At 30.5% G+C, this 21,128-nt stretch overlaps 2 protein-coding genes across 10 annotated transcripts; one reads left to right on the top strand and one right to left on the bottom strand.

The window, feature by feature from the left end:
• The first annotated feature begins 6,966 nt into the window (after positions 1 to 6,966).
• Positions 6,967 to 15,093, top strand: LOC137818533 (B3 domain-containing transcription repressor VAL2). 4 transcript variants are annotated; one of them, XM_068622017.1, is made up of 13 exons: positions 6,967 to 7,341; positions 7,447 to 7,582; positions 8,595 to 8,676; positions 8,813 to 8,914; positions 9,305 to 9,942; positions 10,079 to 10,175; positions 10,297 to 10,471; positions 11,137 to 11,213; positions 11,394 to 11,711; positions 12,529 to 12,578; positions 12,770 to 12,883; positions 12,977 to 13,044; positions 14,066 to 15,093. In XM_068622017.1, the coding sequence occupies exons 2-13, from the start codon at positions 7,470 to 7,472 to the stop codon at positions 14,842 to 14,844; spliced, it is 2,613 nt and encodes an 870-aa protein (XP_068478118.1). In that variant the 5' UTR covers positions 6,967 to 7,341; positions 7,447 to 7,469; the 3' UTR covers positions 14,845 to 15,093. The 4 variants fall into 4 exon arrangements, with proteins under 4 accessions (XP_068478118.1, XP_068478116.1, XP_068478117.1 ...); XM_068622015.1 differs by having other exon boundaries at positions 11,286 to 11,711; XM_068622016.1 differs by having other exon boundaries at positions 6,974 to 7,336; positions 11,286 to 11,711.
• Positions 15,094 to 16,863: 1,770 nt separating this feature from the next.
• Positions 16,864 to 20,764, bottom strand: LOC137819029 (probable serine/threonine-protein kinase PBL11). Of its 6 annotated transcripts, none has more exons than XM_068622736.1 (5): positions 20,519 to 20,764; positions 18,796 to 19,681; positions 18,037 to 18,294; positions 17,823 to 17,942; positions 16,864 to 17,678 (listed from the first exon to the last, which is right to left on the bottom strand). In XM_068622736.1, exons 2-5 carry the CDS (start codon positions 19,624 to 19,626, stop codon positions 17,055 to 17,057), a joined length of 1,833 nt encoding a protein of 610 aa, XP_068478837.1. In that variant the 5' UTR covers positions 19,627 to 19,681; positions 20,519 to 20,764; the 3' UTR covers positions 16,864 to 17,054. The 6 variants fall into 6 exon arrangements, with proteins under 6 accessions (XP_068478837.1, XP_068478836.1, XP_068478831.1 ...); XM_068622735.1 differs by having other exon boundaries at positions 18,796 to 19,666; positions 20,519 to 20,734; XM_068622730.1 differs by having other exon boundaries at positions 18,037 to 18,297; positions 18,796 to 19,666; positions 20,446 to 20,726.
• Positions 20,765 to 21,128: the final 364 nt, after the last annotated feature.

Here is a 21,128-nt window from a genome sequence, read left to right as displayed (position 1 = left end):
CTTAAGCTAAACTCAACCTGAGAGCACCCAGAATTTTAACTTGAACTAGAATTTGCTAGCTTGAGCTAAACTCAACCCGAGAGCACCCAGAATTTTAACTTAAGCGAAATATGCTGAAAAATTCTGCATAACTTAATATACCTATTAGATTATAAATCAACATCTCATTCAATTCATAAATTTATAAATCTACACATTACATCGACAGTTCTTGTTCAGCATGATACAATCACTCTCATTGAATCATTGAGCTATTATGTCCATCTATACATATATATGATTTCTAATTCCAAAACCATTTAAATCAAACAACCAATTCTCAATCACAACACTTTCAATTTCAATTAAACTACAATCTACTCAAAACAAGAAATCTTGCAACAAAATTTGGAATTGGTGACCACGTCACACTCAATTCAAATCTTCTAACATAGGGTTCTATTGAAAATTTTAAACTAGTTTCCCGTACCTGGACTTTAGCAGATGCTCACTAAGAGCTCCAAACCCACCAAAAGTTTAAGGATACCCTAACCTGCACCACATAGTCCTGATCACAAATCTAACTATATCACTAGGACCCTCAGCTAACAAAGACTAATTCTAAAGATAAAAACCTCACATGCAAACTTAAACTAAAAGGCAACCTAACCAGATCAAAACTAACTCCAAGGAAAAGGAGCCAAGAATGAACTTACTTTATCTAAGATTTTGATAAGTAAATCTTGTAGAGTTCACTGCCAAGAGTCCAATGACGGACTTCGATCGTTGATCTGATGAGCGAGGAGGTCGAAATTTTAGACAGAAGGCAGAGGAAAAGAAAAAAAATGTTTTTACTCTTTTAAAATGAAACCTGAATAACTAAATTTATATTTATATAACCTTTCCACTTTAATAATACAATATTCAGGTGCCATTTTAATTGTACCATTTATACTTTAAGATTATTTTTCTCGGTCCTTACATTTATAATTAATATATAATTATAAATATTATATAATTAGTTATCATATTAATATATAATTAATTACATTGTACAATTGCAACTTTATTAATTACTACAATTACCTTATTCATCCCATCATATTAAAATTAATATTTATAATAAGTATTAAAATTAATATTTATAATAAGTATTATAATTAATATTTATAATAAGTATTATAATTAATATTTATAATAAATATTATAATTAATATTTATAATAAATATTATAATTAATATTATAATTAATATTTATAATAAATATTATAATTAATATTCATAATAAATATTATAATTATTATTCATAATAAATATTATAATTAATATTAAATATTATAATTAATATTAAATATTATAATTAATATTCATAATAAATATTATAATTATTATTCATAATAAATATTATAATTAATATTCATAATAAATATTATAATTATTATTCATAATAAATATTATAATTAATATTCATAATAAATATTATAATTATTATTCATAATAAATATTATAATTAATATTCATAATAAATATTATAATTAATATTCATAATAAATATTATAATTAATATTCATAATAAATATTATAATTAATATTCATAATAAATATTATAATTAATATTCATAATAAATATTATGATTATTATTCATAATAAATATTATAATTAATATTCATAATAAATATTATAATTAATAATCATAATAAATATTATAATTATTATTCATAATAAATATTATAATTAATATTCATAATAAATATTATAATTAATATTTATAACAAATATTATAATTAATATTCATAACAAATATTATATTTAATATTTATTATCAATATATAAGTATTATAATTAATATTTATAATATAATTTATTATAAATGTAAAAATATTACAATTAATATTTATTATAAATATATAAGTATTATAATTAATATTTATTATAAATATTATAATATTATAATTAATATTTATAATTTATATTTATTATAAATATTATAATTAGTATTTATAATTAATATTATAATTAATATTTGTAAATAAATATTCACATTTATATTAATATAAATTTTAATTATAATATAGTTTTTAAATATTTAAAATTTAAAAAAAAATATTTTATATAAATAAATAGTTAAAATTATATTTAGTCCATTAACATTAATATGAAATATAGTCATCATTATCATGGTTGTTGATGATAATTATTAATGAGAATGTTATAATATTATAATATATTATAACATATTATATTATAATATTTATTATTTTTCGTTTTGTTACATAAAAAAAATGAAATTAACGTGCTGTGAAGAATTATTTTAATATTTTTATATTACAGAAATGAAGGTTTAAAGTTTGTATAAGAAAGAAAAACTAATTTAACATTATAGGTATGAGAAGAGATTATTTAACTCATATAAATATTATTTTCTAATTAAAATAAAATAAGTTTGATATTAAAATAAAATAAGTTTGATTAGACTATATATGTAATGTGTTAGACGTAATATAACTTTGGTCACCATGAGTTAATTAAGTTTTTTTTATTTATGTTAAAGTTTCAGAATTTTTTAGTTTTATTAATTTTTTTTAAACATTTAAATTTTTTTCATATTTCAACTTAAAAAAAGGAAAATGAGTTTAAATAGAAAATAGTTTTTAAGTATACACACAACTTAGAAAATAAGAAGATAATAAAAGTATAAATTAAGCTAATAAAATTTTATTTAAAAAATCCGTAGATAAATCTAACTAACTCATCAATTATATATATATATATATATATATATATAATTTTAGGGATAATAACAAGTTATTTTACTCTAGGTATTCTAGTCACTATTTTATGAGTAATTCTATGAGTAGAAAGTTTTATTTACACATTTTATTTTTCAATAAAGGGACAAAGAATCATAAAGAATAATTTTTATTTTTGATGTATATCTTCAAGAAAAAAAAGTCTTACTCGAGATTTGAATCAGCGTTGAAATTAAGAAATACATTGTTTTTGGAAGAAATAAAAAATCTAAGAGCAATAAGAATTAAGTGGCAACTTTGTAAATTGTTGCTTTTTTATTATCATAAGGATGTTGAAGATAACAGTTCATGTTTCCTCACAAATATTCAACATTGACGGAAAAAATCTTTGAGATATTTTTGTTGCACATTACATGATCCATACGTAATGTTATAGCTAATGGGTAAAAAGTGCATAGTATTATATCTCTGTTGTATACTTTTAATTAATAATTTTTAAGTTTATGTTTTTTAGTGAAATAAGATAGTAGAAGAAGCAAAACAAAACTAGGTCCAATGGATTAAATAAAAATAATTTAAAAATGAAATAATTTTAAATTAAAAAAAAAAGTTAAAAAATATTTTTAAAATTTAATCTATCACGTGAAATAAATTCATTTTAACTTTTAGACATAGCAATTTTTTTTTTAATGAAAATTTTCATGTTAGGTATCACTATGCAACTTGACATCTCAGTTAGGCTGACATCTCAAGTAACAACATCATTTGCCATCACATGAAAAAAGTATTATTAAAAAAAGGAAAAAGAAAAAAAATACAAAAATATGGGGAACTAGACCAAAACCCACATGTTAACAAAAACGATACATAGGTAGACTATACCTATTCATAAAGAATTCTAAGAACCGACTAGATGGAAGTCTATTATACCAATGAAATGATTGTCTATGAATGAACCCTAAATTAGCCAACTTATCAGCACATGCATTTCCATTTTAATAAGCGTAAACTTTTTATTAATAAAATTATTATTTTTAATTTTCCTAAGATATATTTATTGTTTTAAAAATATCCAATATAATTTGTTTTCCATTCCCGAGTTATTGATTTCTATATTATTTATGCAATTAATCATGTTCCTAATGAAAATATTTTTGTTTAAAAGAAATTTAATCTAACTTTTAATATTTATCTTTTCACGAATCATTTTTATTTCATTAGTAATTTAGTTTCGTGCATTTCTCTTTAAATTTATTTATAAAAAATTCAAGATATGTGTAAGCTTTATTCTTAATGCCTTTTTTTTTTGGAAAATCAAACTTCTATGAACATGGACAGAATTTTTTATTCTATAATCTACTGGTTTCATTGAAATTGATTGCTTTCTTGTTATATCCAGTTTGATTTCCCTAAAATTGAAAATCTTTTGTTACATGACTGATTGATAACTTTTTGTCATTATATTAAAATTAACATTACCAAAATTTTATTGCATATAAAAATAATTGTCTCTTATTTATTTATTTATATGTGGGAATTAGAGAAAGGAAGAATTTGTTCTATAAAATAAATTTTAATTTTTATAAAATCAACTCATAATTTGATATTTGTATTTATTTATTTATTGTAAAATATTTTTATTTTTAAGATCTGATTCATATCATAAGATTTGTATGTTTTTATTTTTAATTTTATTATAAAATGTTATTATTTTGTATCAATGTGAACTTTAATATTTAAAAAATAGAATTAAAAACTTAATAACAATTTTGTTTATAGTAGTGGAGTGAAAGGAAGAAGGTGTGGGGAGGCATAGAGAGTGAGCAGAGCAGAGCGAACACGCGTGACAGATGGATGGAGATGACTCTGTCACTGTCCTTTACCTGTCCTCCTTCATTCCCCTTCGCATCACCCTCTGTTCCTTCCTCTTCGTCACACTGCACAATCATTTTCACTTCAAAGAAACTCCATTTACAAATTATTACATTTCAAAATTTGTTAACTTTTCCAATTTCACGTCCATTTTATGGTTTTCTTCTTAAACACTTTCGTTAACATAAACTTTAAATTACTCTATCCAACTTCACTTATTTTTTATACAATGAAATATTTTTATTGATGTGGGATCTCCCATCTAATCCATACAAATTTTTAACTTTGGTATTATTGTTTTTAACTTTGGTATTATTGTTAGGATTTTTCTTACAAAATACACTGATACAATTTATTACCAGAGAAAATCTATTTAAGAAATTATAGTATCACGTTAAAAAAAAAAAACCTTTAGACTATAGTTATCTTAATTATAATGAATTTGATATCAAAATATTAGTACTATGTATGAAAACAAAATTATAATAGAGTTACCAAATTTAAAAACAATACATTAAATATAATAATTGATTCTGGTATATTATTTCAATGAACTTAATTTCATAATTATAAAATTAAGTAGGATTTAAAATAATAAGATAGAAATATTACCAAACAAATTAGAAGTTTATTTTATATAGATATAGAAGAATTCTATGAAATTACATAAATAATTTAGAAACAAATACCAAGATAATCTAATGAGTATTAATACAAATAACTAGAAAAATAATCAAAATAATAATTAGTAAAATAAGACAAAAATAAATTTAATTAAAGACATAATTGCTGCAAAAAATATTACAAATAAAAAAAATCTTGCTTATAAATAAATATATAGAATATCTAAGTGGAAGAATGCCATATTTCTTTGATACAAGAATAAACCCAAAACCCTGGTTAAAATGATAATCAAGTCTAGCAAAGAATGTTAGTTTTTTTTTTTTTTTTATCAGCAGCAAAGAATTTTAGTATCATATAATTAAAATGATAAGAAAAAAATTGATGAAAAAAATTAATAAAAACATGTATATAAAGATTTCATACCATATAATATGATGCAGTTTATTATGTGATTTAAAGATATATATAGTACTGATATAAGATAAAAATAATAAATATTGTTTATTTTATACTGTAATGTCGGAATGTTAATCAATGTTAGACGGGTCCACATTGAAATTGAAATTAGACGAATGGACGAAAAAGGACAAACTTCGTTGACCAGTTAACTCTAATCCTATGTTTTGGGTGACAGAGGATAATATAGTAATTACAGCAAAAGCAACTGTATCTGAGTGGCGCATTTTGAGGTGCTCACGGTCGCATCTCCCCCATTATACGCTATATTTCTGCGCGTTTATCTGTTACTTTTCATATTTTAAGTTTGGGTACTCATAACGTATAACAAATATAAAAAAGAATTGAGAGAAAAATATATAATAACTGATATTAAGAAAATTATAATGAATAAAATATTAATTAAATAACTGTGACCATAATTATTATTTTTTAATTTAAAAAATTGTAGTATTAGTGTAATTAATAAAATGAAAGAGTCTCTCAATATTATCTCAAACAACACCAAATTTCTACTCATTCTGACGCCTAGAAGAAATGTCCTCTCAATAAGTCCTCTCAATAACAATGACAAACAAACGAAGCTTCATATGCCCTCTGGCCCATTTATCGAAAAATAAAATAAAATAACGAAACTTCATTTTATCCATAAGTTAAAGCCTATACATTATTATGCAAATTCCAATGATTCTGATTATGTTTTTGTGTGTTCTAAGTTATTTTGGAGAGTATAATGTTAGATTGATAGATATTATTTATGCAATGAAATATAATAATTAACATCATGGACTACGGGAATTCCTGAATTGAGATAGTAATGTAATTTTAAAAAATTAAAAAATATTAGAAAATAATAGTAGGTAAGATAACGAGAGTTTTAATTTATTAATTATTTGATTATTATAATTCAAAATAAATATAGAAGTGCCATGTAAGAAGAAAGAATCGATTTTATAGAGACTTTTTTTTTATCACGTTGATATATTTTAAGAATAAGAAAATTACGCATAAAAGAATAAATTTATATTTATATTTTAAGATAAAGAACCAATGAAAATGAAAGTGAGAAAAATAATCTAATCTTGGTGATGGTGAAATTATGAGTGAAAGTGGTATTCAAATTTTATATATATACTAAAGATTATCTGACAAAAAAAGATTGAGGAAAATAATGAATAACAGTAACCAACCAAGCACGATGATATTGATAATAATAAAAGTTAGAAAAAGAATAATAATTCTAATAATGATGATAAATTAAAAATTGTAAAAAAGAGGAAGCAAGTGGGGAGTTGGCCGAGTCTTGAAGTATAATCATCGTGCATGCATTTTGGTGCATTTTCCTTTCTTCTTTCTTATTCTGCATGCACACGCCTTCTCTCTCTCTTTCTCTCTGTTTCACCCTCTCTTATTCTCTCATATTCTCTCTCCGGTTACCGTCCATTCAAATCTCTCTCCGGTTCCTCTCCTCGGTTCAGATTCCAACAACCTTCCGATCACACTCGCCACCTCTCTCCCGCGCGAATGCCAATACTAAACCTCATCACTCGCCGCGCCTGCGCTTCGTAGAGACTTCCGGTGACTGGAACTTCTTCTTGCGAATTTCCGGCGACGCCGAGCGGCCACTCGAGCTTTGCTCTCAGGCTTAATTTCGGTACGGTACGTTTTCCGTAGCCGGATTTGGCGTCCGACGTCGAACGAGTTGGTAAGGTGACAGTTAGGGTTTTTCGTTTTGATTTTTCTGGTTTTTGTTGTGTGCTGCAGAGCGCGTGGAATTGGAGTTGAAAATGGAGTCAAAGAACTGCATGAACGTGGCGTGCGCCACCTTGACGACGATTCGGTGGCGCAAAGGCTGGGCCCTGCGATCCGGCGAATTCGCCGATCTCTGTGATAAATGCGGGTAATGATACTCTAGATTTTGAATCGATCTGTTCGCGTGAGTTGAAATTAACGCTTGAGTTGATACGTAGTTGTACGGAACACAACAGTGGATTAGAACTTTGGAGTAATTTGTGATTTGTGGCTTTTTTTGTTGTTAATTGTTTGTTGTTTTGAGGGGTTTTTTCTGTTTTTTTTTTTCATTATTTTTACTTTTAAATTTAGTTTGAAGTTGCTAATTAAATTTTTTCATAATCTAAGTTTTGACTCGTGATTACCTTTTTTCTTCTTGGGCCTCCCGATTTTCTAGTTAGTGTAGTGGCGTTTACACGCTTTTATGTTTTTATTTTATTTTTTTTACTTCAATTTTGTGATAAGTGGTTGAAGTTGTCGTAGCTAAAATTGGGTCTCCGAATCTTAGTTTCTGCTGCTGACCAGAGACTACAAGTTATGACGTCTTTATGGGATGTGTTTATGATTTACCGTGTTATATTTCTTACTTTCTTTTATTAAATGACCAAAGTTTTTTACTTTTAATAAATGCAAGGTAGCATAAGTTTCCCCAAAATGGGATCAAAAATTAAAATAAAGAAAAATATGGTAGTTGTATGAGTATAGAATGTCCGAATATATAGCTTGTGTGAGATACAGTGGAACAAAGATTTCATCTACCTGAATATTTATTGTAAAAAATCATTTTGAATTTGAACGGTGCCTAAAATAATTTTGCTTAGGAAACATGGAAAGAATATTAGATCACATCATAAATTTCATGATAAATTATTGAAATTAAGGCATTGCTTCCAACAATTTATTTCACCAACTTTTCATACAAAATTGCTCTTGCAATTTCATTTTCAAACTTGAATTTCATTAGGTGTAAACAACTGTCATCTTGATAACATGTTCCCTTTAGATTAAGTATTGACATGCATCAATAAGTCTGCAAACCTTCTTTCATTTGATTGAAATTGGATTCAACTGAGAGACAAATTCATACTCTGATTCCTACTCCTGATTTTTCTCTGATGTAGTTCTGCTTATGAGCAATCAACATATTGTGATATGTTCCACCCAAACGATTCTGGTTGGAGGAAATGCACGTCATGTGACAAGGTAGACTGCTTAAGAATTTGTATTTTGGTGCATAGTCACAGTATATATAAGACTGGGATAACTTTTTGCACTCTAATTCTGGTTCTTTCAGGTGCTATGTTAAGCTTAATGATCCTATATGTTCTTTTATCTGCAGCGTCTCCATTGTGGATGCATTGCTTCTATGTCTCAGCTTGAATTATTAGATACTGGTGGTGTAAGCTGTATAAGCTGTGCAAGGAATTCAGGACTTCAACCTGTAAAATAACTTCACCATTTTATTTAAATAACCATTTATGTTCACCACTATGCAAACACATGAAAATATTGTTCCTTTATTGATTTTCACAACTCCCTCAATTGTGTCAATGTATATAATGTTGGATAGAATAGAAGGCCTTAATTTTCAGGTTAATTTTGACTGAAACTTGTACCATCATGAGGTTGATAAATTAATTTATTGATTAGCCTTTAGAGGTAAATTGAGTTGTCAGTGATCTAGAGAACAAATAAAAGCTTTGTTATGCAAGCTCTGCAATTCAAATCTGTGTTTCCATAAATAGGTTTTGGTTCTTACATGTATGATTATTTTGTGTTGATAATTTTCAAGTCTAACTATATGTTCTCAAAATTGACATTTTTTTTACAGATTGCAAGCAATGAAAAGCCTAATGGATCTGGGACATCAAAGGTAATAGATGCCAGTGCGCAGCAGTGCACTACACTGGCTAACCAATTAAATGTGAGGGGTATGCAAGGAGGGCATTACGCAGAGAATGATGGTCTCCGATGCTGGTTCAAACCTCATAAAGTTGAAACAGATGGGCTTTCTACAGAAATGAAACCCGAAGTTTTGCCTTCTGTTGGAGAACTTGGAAGCACTTTGATATCACAATTTCATTTTGAGTCTAATGGATCATCCAAGGCTTCCAAAGCAGAGAGCTGTAAGGTAGACTCAGAAATGCGAGATATATATGATTCTCTGGCACAGACAAATTTAAGTATGACCCTTGCTACTCCCTTAGGAAATTCAAACCCCTTTCATAATTCTGTCGTTGATGAAAGGGAACAAAGTAAAGCATCTTCACTTTTGTTGGGGTCAAGGTCTCGCCATCTTTTACCTAAGCCCCCAAGGTCAACCAGTGGCACGGGCTTAGAAGTAAATGCTGGAATGATATCCCAGATTCGTGTGGCAAGGCCACCTGCTGAAGGACGTGGAAGGAATCAGTTGCTTCCGCGTTATTGGCCCAGGATTACTGATCAAGAGTTGCAACAAATATCAGGAGAGTATCCAACATTGTAATTAGTTCTAGAAAGTATTAATCACTGGAAAGAAAATTATGCAGGTTGATTAAATTATTATTGTTTTGATAGTTACTCTTTACCTTGGAATTCCTTAACCATGATTCATGATATATTGAAGTTCAAATTCCACTATCGTGCCACTCTTTGAAAAGATGCTGAGTGCTAGTGATGCTGGTCGAATTGGTCGCCTGGTTTTACCAAAAGCATGTGCTGAAGTAATTTATCCCAACCTATTTGTTGAACTGTCTAAGTTGTCATTTTATATTAATAAATAATCCACTAAAAGTTATTTTTGTTGACGAGTTTCGTAATTTATTGGAACTAATAATTGTGCAGGCATATTTTCCTCCAATTTCTCAACCAGAGGGCCTTCCTTTAAGAATCCAAGATGTGAAAGGAAAAGAATGGATGTTTCAATTTAGATTTTGGCCAAATAATAACAGCAGGATGTATGTTTTAGAAGGAGTAACCCCCTGCATTCAGTCTATGCAATTGCAAGCTGGAGATACTGGTATATTTTACTGAGAATCCCTTAATACTAAGAATAGATGAACCACATCGAAACTTTTATTTTCTAAGATCATACCCACTACATGTCGTTTATAAAAGTGGTGTGACTAATCAATATCATTTGCTAAGAATCTTTGCTAATTTTTCACTAAATGTGTTAACGAGTCAATAACCATACGTAAAAGACATTCCGTTTTAAGATACTAACCACAATGGTTTTCCTAATGTATTTTGTTTTGTTTACTTTATGTTCTGAGAAAGTTTATGAAGTTTGTGTAACTTCCACTCATTTTCTTTTCCTATTATAAAGTACCAGCACCACTTAATGAAATGTTGCTCCTGTTTTGGGGATTTATTTGATTGGCTCTCTTCATTGAAAAACAACTGATTTCTGTACCATTACTATGTTTTTTCTTTATGTTCTGAGAAGTTTTTGTAACTTACTGTGGGTTTTTTTCCTTGGACAAAGTACCATCACCACATAACAAAATGTTGCTCATGTTTTTGGGGATTTATTTCATTGGTTATCTTCATTGAAAAACAACTGATTTCAGTACATTTACTAAGTTTCAATGTCAACTTGTGGTTGCTTCTATTTTTATTTTAGTTTCATCTTGATATTTGGATACAAAAAATTTTGAACTTTTTTTTCTAAAATTTGTGCAGTAACATTTAGCCGTATGGACCCTGAGGGGAAGCTTATAATGGGGTTTAGAAAGGCAACAAATTCTACAGCAGTACAGGTAACAGTCACTTTTAGTTCATATAACAAACTCAAAACTTTCAGAATTGGTATTTAATCACCTATTAAGCAGGAAACACTACCATCTAATATGCCCAATGGTTCTCATTCAAGTGAAACTTCCTATTCTGGTGTTTATGAGAATCTACCTGTATTAAGTGGTTACTCTGGCCTTCTTCAGTCACAAAAGGGATGTTCAGAAACCCACCTAAATGTGCTGTCTAAAAAATGGAACTCTGCTGGTGGTGACATGAACTGGCATAACATTGACATGCCCGAAAGCAGGAAAAGAGAGGGGTTGCCTTTGCCGCCTTTGCTTGTTCCTGAGAAGAAAAGAACTAGGAATATTGGGTCAAAAAGTAAAAGGATGCTTATTGATAGCCAGGATGCAATGGAGCTGAAACTTACCTGGGAAGAGGCTCAGGATTTGCTCCGACCACCTCCTACTGTTAAGCCAAGCATTGTCATGATTGAGGATCAGGTTTTTGAAGCGTATGAAGTAAGTAAACAATTTAGGAGAAGCTTTCATTTTTTATGAAATTCACCCACACTATTAGTGTGCGTGAGAGGTTAAATTATTGTGTCTGCTATGTTAACTCAGCACCAAATTTAACCCAAATAAATGTGTATGAGCTTTTCATTGTAATGAGTTTCTTAATGCATTCATCTTATCCTAAACTTCTTCTCTCCAAGTGAGTCTAAATCTAAAGAAGAAAATATGATTTCTAAACTGTCAGAACTTCTCAAATATGGGTAGTTCAGCATACATTAGTAGTTACTCTCCTTATTGCAATTTATGGAATTTGTTTAAATAGCCTGCTAGTTTGTACTTGTTAAAATGCCTCTATAGTTTCTTATTTATAATGTCTTTGCTTTGAGGGAATGTATGTGTATATGAAAAATACTAGTAAATTAGGGGATGGCCAACAAGAGGGATGAAGACATGGGTTTCTCAAACCTCAGCCTAGGTCAGTGATGTAATTAATGTTTATCAATTTGCTGACAAGTGTCTTAAAGACGCTAATTAAGAAAATTTAATATACTTTATTAAATGTAAAATATTTTTTTTCTATCTTTAATATAATAAGTATTTTCTTTTCATTGAATGTGCTTTCGTTTTTATTTCCTAAGGTCACTCTTTAACACTCTCCTTTTATTGGACAAATTGACTTTTCTTGTATTAATTATGTCATGATACTAACCAATTATTAGGGCTAGCGTCTCAGATTCGCTAATACCTTAATTAGTATACTTAGTAAATAACAATAAATTTTATTATGTAACCAGTTTAAGATATCGCTTTTCAATTCATGTAGGAACCTCCTGTCTTTGGAAAGAGGAGTATCTTTGTAGTTCGATCAGCTGGGTAAGATGAATATGCCTGTTAGAGTTTTTTTCTATTTTATTTGCATGTGTCAGGTTTTTCCTCTCGTACCCCGTCCCTCCTATTTTCATTTTTTTCTATGGAACTTTATGATTTCTTTTTCAAGTTATGCCAAAGCATAAACTTGTATTATTTTTATGGAGTATTTCAATTTGGAGTGTGATTGAACTTAGGGTGAATGAGCAGTGGACGCAGTGTGATAGTTGCTCAAAATGGCGGAAGTTGCCAGTTGATGTGCTAATTCCCCCCAAGTGGACATGTGTGGAGAATTTATGGGATCAGAGCAGGTGAGCAGAAGACCATATAGTGCAATACTGCTATGATATTAATACCAATACTCATTAGTTAAGACCTTCATGCTTCTGCATTGCTGTCAACAGGTCTTCATGTGCTGCTCCTAATGAATTGAACCCAAGGGAACTGGATAATCTTCTAAGGTTGAATAAAGGTATTTATCCATTTGTTGTGTTTTTTATGCTTCCTAGTTACTGCTGACCAATGCATACTACTAGAAAGGGTTTCTTGTGCAAAATTTTGCAATATGAAGCAATGCTTTTCTAGCAGTATTTTCTTATTCATGTTTACCAATTGTACTGAAATATGGCTAATGACTTCCCAGGATATTACTTAGACTTTCTTTTTGATCCACAAACTTGTATTTGTGATTTAATATAGATGAATGCCTTTTGTAATAGATTTTGTTAGGTATATATGTATAGATTGGGCGTCTCACAAGGTTTTCCCATTTAAATTGGGATCTGATCAGATGCTGCTGTTGATGTGTAGTTTAAGTATCTCTAATTAATAAGCCATTATTTATATTCCTAACATAACTCATCCATACTCAGTTATAGAAGAAGGCACACGGTTATCTGCATAATCAGTTTAAAGCTATCTGGAAATGAATTTTAGAATGGGAATAGAAGACAATTAGGCGTTGAGCATAGAAGACTTGGGATGTTTGAAGATCCCTTCAATTTGTATGGCCATTAAAATTAACTTAAAAATTAAAACATGTATACAATGTTTGAAAGTATTGAATTCTCGTGCATTTTATTTTTCTATTTTTCAATGGTCGGCATACCAATCCTAACTTACAATGCTAAGGATTTGCATAATGACTTTAAAATGTCAGGCAGTACCTTTTCAAACATTCTTATCTAATCCTGAGTTTTCATTTCAAAAAACTGCTTTATGACCAGTAACGCAACAAAGAGGAGCTGGACAACAAGGATTAGTCATGAGTGGTTACCACGTAGTGTTGCTTGTATTAACCGGTTCCATTTTGCTATTTGTCTTTTATGCTTGCTCTTTTTTAGTTAAATTATCTTCGTTCAAGAAACTGGCAAATTTGTAATCCCAAAATGTGCTGCGTGGACTCGGATGGTGATTCTGTGACTATTATGAATACATCGTAGCATATTTTTCCTGTGAACAACTTGTTGATGATATCATTTATTGTGGAACAGAATTCAAGAAACAAAGATTGGCAGCAAGCCAGAGACCAGCCCTGGACAAAGAATCTTCAGGACTGGATGCCTTGGCAAATGCAGCAATACTTGGAGATGATGCAAGTGACTCTGGCAGGACACCAGTGGTTACCACCACAAAACATCCCCGGCATAGACCTGGGTGTTCCTGCATTGTCTGTATCCAGCCTCCAAGTGGAAAGGGCAAACACAAACCTACTTGCACCTGCAATGTGTGCATGACAGTTAAACGTCGGTTTAAAACCCTGATGATGCGAAAGAAGAAGCGTCAATCGGAACGTGAAGCTGAGATTGCTCAGAGAAATCAGTTAGCGTGGGGAACGAAGGAAGAATCAGAAGTGGACAGCACCTCACGACATTTAACTCCAGTTGATGGTTTGGAGAACGAAGTAAGGGCGCCAATTGAGTTGGAGCCAAGGACTGAAGACCATGTTGCGGAAGCTGGCAAGGGACAATTAGACTTGAATTGTCAACCTGATCGAGAAGAAGCGCAAGCTGGGCCAAATAATGTGAGCATGACAACTCTTCTTGAAGAGGCAAATCTCCCGCTGGAGACCTACCTGAAGCAAAATGGCCTTACTAGTTTGATCTCAGAGCAGCAAACAAATTCAGCTTCAAATGTGCAGGCACAGACAACCAACGAAAGTGAGGGAAGACACAACGAGGATTGTGGTACGCCTTCAGTTATTCATGAGCAGGATAGCAGTCATGAAGAGAACAGTGGGCAAGATAAAGACCAAAACAATTCACTCTCATGAAATCTTAGTTACTTTTTTTTCCTTCTTTTTACTCCAAAATTATTTTACAAGAATCGTTCTTGCGTGAGTTATAAAATTATACAAGGTTCTTTTGTATACAGCCACCAAGTGGAAAAGCTTGTGTTTTAGGGTTGTAAACTAGTGAGGCAAGGAGTGGAATGTTATCCATGTTGTTACAGCACCTTGTTTTTTGTATTTTTGGTCTGTGTGGTAAGTCTGAATAAGCATTGTTCGTCTTCTTTTTTGTTATATACACGCAACGCCTATTTTCGTTTCCTAATATGGCTGCTTACTTTGAATACCACTTGCTTTTTTAACAGGGAAATGCCCTTTTGCGGGAAAACTATTTCACCCTAATACTTTTAAAGTAACTTTCTTTCAATACAATAATTATAGCTTTGTCTAATATTATTCTAAATAAATACTTAATCTAATTTAAATTCTTCTATTATTAACTATGAATCAGTTGGATGAGAAAAATATAAAACATGTACATTTAGATGTGTTTCAAAAAAGTTTAATTATTGTTAAATTAAATGTACAATAATTACAAAAAATGGAACAGAAAAAAAAAGGAAACGATGTTTTAATAAATTTTGGTTTATTAATTTTCTTAATATGTGAAAAATAGATTAATTAATTAATAAAATGAAATGGAAAGACTATTTTTTTTATTATTATTATACTATATTGTTGCCACCTTACATTTTCGGCATTTCTCTAAGCGTTGTAGCACATACATTACATGAGATACGCAAAAATTTTAAAATATAAGATACGGGCACATACATTACATGAGATACGCAAAAATTTTAAAATATAAGATACGGGACATAAATATGTAAATTATATAAATTAATAATAAAGATTTATCTGTACAAGTATATTTAAATTTTTTTTTTGAATAAAAATATATTTTTCATGACTGGTCATAATAAAAATTTATATAATAAATATAAATTTTTAAAAAATTAATGTATTTTTAAAAAAAATGTTAAAATCGTATTAGAATTGTGATAAATTCAACAAATATTTTTTAAATTTGATATTTCACTAATACGTGTCTTACTAATGTCGCACGAGTATCGGTGTTCAATACGTGTGTCCCATACGGATACACCATTTGAGAAGATACAAAAATAATTTAAGAATCTCAACCAAAAGTGAAAAAAACTAAAAAATCAAATCATATCATAAATGGTTTAAGAGAAATGTAAATTAACATTTACAATTTAACTACGGTTGTAGTTTAATTAATATTGGAATATAGTTCAATTTCATCTTCAAGACAGCTATACCGGTGGGGAGGTTCTTCCTGCACCTCTATCTATCTATCATTTCTCCTAGTAACTCCATATTTTAGGTGAAAAATAACTCCTAAATTCCTGTACCCTATAAGCTTTTTGTTGAATAGGAAAAATTGTGAACTCCTTTATAGAAGAATCTGCACATTTTAACGAATTTCAAATTGTATAAAATTTGAAAATTATTTCTGAATTCAGAAAATAATTTTTGAATTATAAAATTGAGAAGCCAATTTTGTATTTTAAATTTAAAATACAAATTTAGCTTCTAAATTTTACAATAGGAGTTATTAGGACTTTTAAATTCTAGAATTGAGAATATAAATTTAATTTTCAAATTATATAATTTAAAATATAAAATTAACTTTCAAATTCTAATTTAAAAAACTACTTTTTACATTCAGAAATAACTTTTGGATTGTGAAAAAACCAACTTTATATTTTAAATTTTACAATTCGAAAGTTATTTATGAATCCAAAAAATAATTTTTGAATTATAAAATTTGAAATACAAATATTTTTAGAATTACAATAATTATGAGGGTGCACAAATTCCCTGAAGGGTGTAAATGCATCCCACCCTTGAACCCAATCAGATCATTTTTTTTTTTGCAGAATAAGTATAGGCAGAGCTTTCTTTTTTAGTTTTTTGGCATGTTTAGAGTTGAGTGGAAAGGTGTTTGAGGAGATAAAAAAAATGTGTAGAGAGGAGAAATGAGTAGAAACAAAGAAAAATTTCATATCAATATCACCAGTATAACCAACCTTTGCACTATCTACAAAAGAACAACGTCTCATGATAACTTTCGTCTCATGATAACTTTATCTCCTATACAATTGTGTTGAGGCATCCCAAAATGATAATAGCAACAAACAAAATAAAATAAAAATGAGCATCATTGGCAGTCAATATCCTTCAACACTGGCTCTCCTACACAATGAGGATGATGACTTCCGGGTTTCCGGCCTACCAAGCTCGTCGATGGAGAAAGTGGAGGAACAAGCGCCAAGAGGAAGATGCAATGTGGGCACAGCACACCATCTTGGAGATGAAACTGATGGTCTGGCTACTAGTGCTGCTGCGGGAGAGAAACTCAATGTAGGTGTGAGACATTTGATACCATTAAGACTTGGCGATCTTGACATTTGTTTTGCTGGTTCTTGCAGTGGGAACCAACATGAGTACTTCATATCTTGAACCACTTTGAGATGTTCAACAATGGTTCTCATGGGGGGTCTTTCTGACGGCTCCTTTTGGAGGCATCTTTGTGCAATGTCAGCTACTGCTCTTGCTGCCTTGGGAGGATACCGACCTTTAAGTTGATGATCCATAATCAGCGACAGCCGAAAATCATCCGCCAGGAAAGGCCGGCTCCACTTGACCAAGTTTCTCTCTTCCTTGGGGTGATGACTATCAACATTCTTTCTGCCAGTAAGTAGCTCCAAAAGAATAATTCCAAAGCCCCAAACATAGCTCTTTGGAGTAAGAATTCCTCTTTCCAATGTCTCCACTGACAGGTTTCCTACAGCCTGTAACAACCGAATGAATGAGAACAAAACTTATGGAAAACTTTTTACATGTCAAATAAGAAGGTTCAAAGCTAGAAAATATCATTTCAATAGTTCATGATTTATAATAATACACACACTGCATTTTAGAGTAAATGAACTTACACATGAACTGCTGGAAATCTCTTCCTCGGGAATTCGTCCAACACAACCATACCCAGAAAGCTTTGCACTGAAATCTTTGTCAATCTGAATGTTGGCTGCTGAAAATTCATTATACATTGCCTACAATTAATTGATAGAGGTCCGTCAGCAAAGATATAAATATATGACATATAGTTTACAGCAAATTTAAGCTAAAACACAGAAAATTTATTACCTGGAAAGGCCCTTCTTCATGCAAGAAAGTAAGACCTTGTGCAGCACATATGGCAACTTTCATTCGTGAGTTCCAATCAATTGAAGGGCCATCAGATCTCCCAAACAACTGGTGGTCCAAGCTTCCATAGTATAGCCTCTCATAAACCAACATTCTTGGTTCAGAACCATCACGCGCATGAAATCCTAGCAATTTACATAGGTTTGGATGTTGCAACGATGCAAGGGTATTAACATCATTTATGAATTCCTTCAGTCCCTGCTAGATACATTACATACACTTAGACCATGTCAGAAAGTTCTCAGCTGCTTTCAAACTTTTGTCTTGGCACAAAAATCATAAACCTCTCAATGCAAGGCTAACAAAAATTCATATTTACGTTTGAATCAGTAACAACGAAATTTTTAACAACTTTCCTCATTTGATTTAAAAATGGTTTAAAAACATTCAAATATGCTGTGAGAAGTAAAAGAGGAAGGACAGCAAGAAGAACAAGGTTTAGAAGCTTCTGTTAAATAGTACATCACCAGTTGACAAACCCAAACTCCTTGATACGTCTCTTCAAATGGTTTTCAAAATGCATAACAATCTTCTATTAAAAAAGTACATGAAACATTGACTTCTAGCCATTTTAAGATAAGACGGTACTTCTCTATATTTGGCAACAGAAGCCTCATATATTAGGGTGAGCAATCATCATTCTACTAGGCATGAGGATACCAAGAGATGAAAGTAAAAATTCAGAATGAAGAAAAGTACCTGAGTTGACAAATGAAGGCGGGTGACAGTGGCTTCAAACTTCTTTGCATTTGAAGCATCATCACCAAATGAAGCGCTATATATGGTAGAAGAAAGACATTCAGACATGCATCGATCTGAAGAGAAGTTGTGACAAGCAGCAGCAATCTCCTCAAACGTTAAGTTTCTAAGCAACCCAGTAGGTGGAAGAGGCAAAGGTCCGCAAGCATGTATAGGAGCAGTAGCCATTCCCGACTTAAAGCTGACATTAGCCTTCAATGCAGCAGCACCACCCTGACGAGATGGAAGAGGCAAAGGTTGTGAATTAGTTGAACAATGATCCTTCACCAATCCAACTCGGTGTTTTGACTCTTCTTGATCCTCATACTCAAATGAGGCCAAAGCATCCTGTTCTGCTGCATCAGGAGCATGCAGAGAACCACTAGCTATTCCTGACTTAAAGTTGCTAGTAGCTTTCAATTCACCACCACCCTGGAGTGATGGAAGTGGTAAAGGTTGTGGTTTAGATAAATGCTGCCCCTTCAGTGATCCCACACTGTATCTTGATTCCTCTTGATCCTTGAACTCGACTATGGTAAGTGTATCTTGTCTGGCCACATCAAGAGCTGATGGAGCAGATAATGCCCGCGTTCTGTAATTGGTAACTTTATTAATGGGATGAATGGATTTCACTCTATTCCTAAAACTAGAAGGTGCAGATTGCAGGGAACGAGTATGAGTTTGAGGTTCAGGTAGTACTGTAGGAACATGTTTACTATGGCTGACACATTTTGTGTATCGGATTTTATTGCTCTTTTCCTTCTTGTATTTCAGGACAGTGAAACACCCCATCTTCTGTACAGAACTCAGTTGTTGAATAAAATTGCTTTTGCTGCAAAAAAAATGCCTAAACAAAGTTATTAAGACCTCAGTGGTATCAAGGAATTTCCACTTAAAAAGCTACCTAAAATTCCAAAAATTTTCCCTGACCCACTTTAGATTATTTTATTTTTTTAATTAGATTCTCTAGTGATCACAACTTGAAACAATAACATGAATACAGATAACAATCTCCCATTTCCCCTCATTTTCATTTCCATGTCTCTTTTCACTCATCTCAATTCTCATCACTCTCATTCCTTGCCCTCAGACTGCAAATAAAATGTAAAAGTACAACAGTAGACATTATAATCAACTGGTCCCTAATAAATCTCCTGAGCTGTACGTGCTTGTGTTGTGTCAATCACACTCCCAAAATAGAAAACAAAAATCACTTCATCTTTCCTATGTCATTGGTCAATCTTCACAATAAATATCACAAAGGCTTTGTTGCTAATAAACCAAATTACTCCATTCTATGGAATTATAAACTCCATGCACCCAATTATTCTCAGAAAATAACAAGACACCAACAAATGCTCACTCATTCTACTATATGAAAATCAATCCAGATCCATAGCATGAAAGAAATCACACAAAACCTGGTAAATTCATTTTCACAGATTTCAAAACAATTTTCCAGGCCCTGAAATTTCAAACCCACTAGAATTAGCCAAAACAACCCCAGAAAAAAAATGGCAAAGGTTCTATGACTCAATTAAAAAACTAAAGATGAATCAAAACACAATCAAGCCAATGTTTTTAAGATTAAAAGGGGAAAAAGTGACCTACCAATAAACTTTGAATCACAAGAGGGTTCAAATCATGAGAATATAATAAACCAAAAGGAGGGAACTTTACAGACCTATGAGATAGAAGGTCATGCAACTCAGAGTGAAACTAAAAATGGGTATAACAAGTGGTTGTGCTTCTACCACGGAGAAGGCCTTATGAAGTCAAAGAATGTGAGCAGAATGAAAAAGCTGAGTGGTGGGAAGTGATGCTTCTTTGAAAATGAAGAGTATGTCTGTGGAAATTTGGAATGGTAAAAAACAGAGAATTGGTCTCAAACTTGTGGGGAAATCAATGAGTGGTCAAAATGAAGTGATTTAATTCTATGACCCTTTTTCTTATGGAATTAATTTCACATCACACTTTGTAATATATTCTTAAGACACTTCTTTTCCTGTTTATTAAAATTTACAATCTTGATGGATTTCCCTAATGATTACTATTTTTTTTCAATAGTTTTAACTAAGGATAATGATATCTCATATATATATAAAAAATTATCTTTTTTTAGCACATCATACATCCTATAAATTTATTACTTTTATGTTTTCTTTAACTAATAATAGAATTTGTATAAGAAAGAATGTGTTGAGAAAGTAAAAATAGTTTACTTCAATAATACTTTATTATTCTTACAGTTTCCATAATTTTTAAGAAATTCATATGTAATTTTTGTTTAAAAG

Source organism: Phaseolus vulgaris, chromosome 10, assembly GCF_000499845.2.
Source record: "Phaseolus vulgaris cultivar G19833 chromosome 10, P. vulgaris v2.0, whole genome shotgun sequence".
Classification (NCBI taxonomy): Eukaryota; Viridiplantae; Streptophyta; class Magnoliopsida; order Fabales; family Fabaceae; genus Phaseolus; species Phaseolus vulgaris.
Note: the sequence above shows the minus strand (reverse complement) of the source record. Positions and strands in the feature narration are given on the sequence as shown.